This window comes from Acipenser ruthenus, unplaced genomic scaffold (assembly GCF_902713425.1).
Source record: "Acipenser ruthenus unplaced genomic scaffold, fAciRut3.2 maternal haplotype, whole genome shotgun sequence".
In the NCBI taxonomy this organism is placed as follows: domain Eukaryota; kingdom Metazoa; phylum Chordata; class Actinopteri; order Acipenseriformes; family Acipenseridae; genus Acipenser; species Acipenser ruthenus.
In genome coordinates this window covers 25,661-28,698 of record NW_026708823.1, presented here as the reverse complement: position 1 = coordinate 28,698, position 3,038 = coordinate 25,661, and the positions used below count along the sequence as shown (strand labels likewise).

Sequence of the window (3,038 nt, the reverse complement as noted above, 5' to 3'; positions counted from 1 at the left end):
GAGCTGCGTGCCTGCAACGGAGAGTGGGAGAGCTGGAGAGTGGGACGGCACTTGCATCGCAGTCGGATGCTGGGCTTTGGGACGCTCCATCCTTTTCACCGGCCATGGACGCGGCCAGGGCAGGGGGATGGATGCCTGTGACACAAGCCCAGTGCGGGAGTGCAAGCCCAGGGGTCATAGCTAGGAACATGCGACCAATGAAAACAGCCAAGGTTTTGAGTCTAAAGCACTTTATTAAAATCAGACAGATCCTGAGACGGTGCATTTAAACAGGTGTCCTCTGTGGAGGCAGAGTGAGCGACCAGGGGCGGCAGGCTGTCGGTAAGCTCCAGGCTCTCCCCGATGAGGCGTCTTGCTCGTTGGTGGTCAGCCGGGGCTTGGTCATGGACGTAGAAGCTCTCCTGTGTTCTCAGGCTGTGCGCCATGTGTCTCGAAACTGCAGTTTTGTTAACTTCGTTATGAGTTGCCCAAGTCTAGGGAGTAAAGAAAAATGAGTCAGGTTAGTGAAGTTGCCTTTACGTGCTGCAAACACCACTGGGCAGTGGTCAAGTCCTTCTTACATAGGTGACCACCGCAGAGCGAATCATGCCTGTGGTAATGTCGTCTCCCAGCCCCCAGTACTTCCAAGCTTTCGAAATGGCTCTTCCGATCTTCTTGATAGGGTTGCCCTTGTTGGTAAAGAAAAACGTGGTTGGTTTGTAGCTGTATCCCGGGAGTTTGTGTCTCATTGCGGCATACCGCAAGAGCCATTGATGCTCCAGGGTGCTCACCACCAACACCGCTTTCCCGAAGGTCGCTGCCATTTTGTGGTTACTCACCTGTTGGAGAGGGTATATATAATTTCCCCCAATGTTATACTTATTTTCCACCAGTAGATAGCAGCAGCCCCAAGAAGTGTAGTCGACAAACATTAAAATTGTTACGCACGCTGATGTGGAACTCCCCCGTGTAGGCTTTGGCACCGTCAAAGTCAAGCAGACTCATATTCATTACGACCCCCCTACGATGACCATTGTGCAACAACAGCCTCCCGCACAGAAGGCCGACCAGGGTGCAGGCGTTGGAAGGTGCCGACTCGCAGAGATCTGTAAAGACAAGGGGAGCAGGCAGTCAGCTGTGAGCGCCCAGACGACAGGCGAGTACGTGTGCATTGCAAGGCTTACCAAGTAGTTCAGGTATCGCCGTCTCGCATTGCTGGTTAAAGCACTGGAGCTTGTTTTTAGGGATGAGCCGCTCTGCGAAACAGACATGAATGCACACATGAGCCGATACTATAAAATACACAAAAAGACGAACAACAAAAACACCGCAGAAATACCTTGCCCATGGTCTTGTACCAATTGACGGTGCAGCGAGAGTTGCCTTTTCCCCTGCTTTCTGAACGATTTGAGGAGGAACATTAACGAGCGTATGTTCCGTTCAGAAAGTTTTTACGTGGCTTAAGTCAGCCTCATGCAGGTACCGCAGGAAAGAAAGTACGTCCTGTAGGTAACTGTGGACCGTGGTAGGTTTCAATCCTGATCTCATCAACTCATCGAACCACCTGTAATGAAAGAAGGACATGGGACGTTCAGTGGTTTGTCTAAACAGACGGGGTCGATGGAGCTTGTACTTTACGAGTATTACCACGACTGGCTCCGTGAGGCGTGGCGCAAGAACCGCAAGTCGTTCCTGACTGGCCCCTCTGGTAACCTGGCCATGTGTTGCAAGAATAGTCGGATATGCTGAACCGCCTGTTTCGTGTTGTCCCGGCCCTTTGCAGTGGGTAGCGGTCTGACAGAAACGCTCGGTACAGCTGAAGCGCTTTGGCTGAAAGGCACAGGAAAATAAAAAACGGGTTACACACACACACACACACACACACACACACACAGAGTCTGAACTCACGGTCACGTTGGCTTCTTGGCTCGGGGCTTGAAGGTCCATGCTCTGTATAGGAGGAGGAGGAGGAGGAGGAGGAGGAATCATCATCTTCAGATGCTGAGGACGGCGACAGGTATGTGCCGCTACAAGATGTGCTACTCTCTGGGCGTACCGAGCCAGTCCCAGTAGCTGCCGAGGTGTCCTCTGTGGCTCGTAGCTGTTGTCGCAGCCCCGTGACAGTCGGCAGCGTTTTTGTACATGCTGGCTCCCTTCCCGAGGGCATTAAAGTCGGCGGAGCCGACTCTTGGTGAACACCCGGGTCTGAACTGAGAGTATGCGTTTTCTCGGTCGACTTATGTCTTTCCTCCGGCTGCTCCTGCATCCAATTATCAGTGACATTGCTTGTGGACCTTCGGTCAACTGTAGCTTTAGCCTTGGACATGAGTGCAGCATACTCTGGGTTGACTGTCTGAATATCGTGAATCCTGTGCAAGTGTCGATCCAGTCGGGCAATATTTCTGGCATGGCAGCCCTCCAATGGACAATTTAACTTTACGGGTGTTCTATAAAAAGGAAAAAAAAAACAACAAAAAAACACTCAATTAAAACACAAAATCTAACTTTAAAAATAAATTAAGAAATAAACGTAAAAAGGTATTTAACAAACAGAAAGAAAGTTACAATACATTAACACGCTTACTTATCCGTGGTATGCTGGCGAACAGAGCAGTTTTTTTCCGTGTCCATCACTGTCTCAGGCTCTAGCCTGATGAAAGAGTAAATGACTGTCTGACGATCCGGCTTTATATCCTTATGGACGAGTCCACTGTTAATTGGACACGACCATTTTCCAGTGCTTGCTTAATTCGAAGTTTTACCCGCAGCTGCGGCCAACAAGGAGGCTGTTTTTTCTGCTGCGTGGGATCGACGAAAATAGCAGAGAATTAAGCTCACCCCACCCCCGAGTCTTCGGAAGACTTCGGCAACGTCACGGGCAGCTGCACGGCGGTTAGCCCTGGTCCCGCGTCCCGTGTGAACAGCGATGAATGAATTCATTCAATGCACTTTCCCCCCCGGGTGCACGAGTGTTATGAAGCCGGGCTATCGTTCCCCGAGCTCGGCTGAACACTTGCGGCGGTTAGCCCTGGTCCCGCGTCCCGTGTGAACAGCGATGA

The 3,038-nt window shown here is 51.1% G+C and overlaps 1 protein-coding gene across 1 annotated transcript; it reads right to left on the bottom strand.

Moving 5' to 3' along the window:
* Nucleotides 1-213: 213 nt before the first annotated feature.
* On the bottom strand, nt 214-2,696 carry LOC117410017 (uncharacterized). Its single transcript, XM_059021836.1, has 8 exons — nt 2,564-2,696; nt 1,888-2,426; nt 1,630-1,809; nt 1,319-1,543; nt 1,164-1,235; nt 928-1,085; nt 561-818; nt 214-473 (listed from the first exon to the last, which is right to left on the bottom strand). Exons 4-8 carry the CDS (start codon nt 1,398-1,400, stop codon nt 222-224), a joined length of 822 nt encoding a protein of 273 aa, XP_058877819.1. The 5' UTR covers nt 1,401-1,543; nt 1,630-1,809; nt 1,888-2,426; nt 2,564-2,696; the 3' UTR covers nt 214-221.
* Between the last annotated feature and the right edge of the window lie 342 nt (nt 2,697-3,038).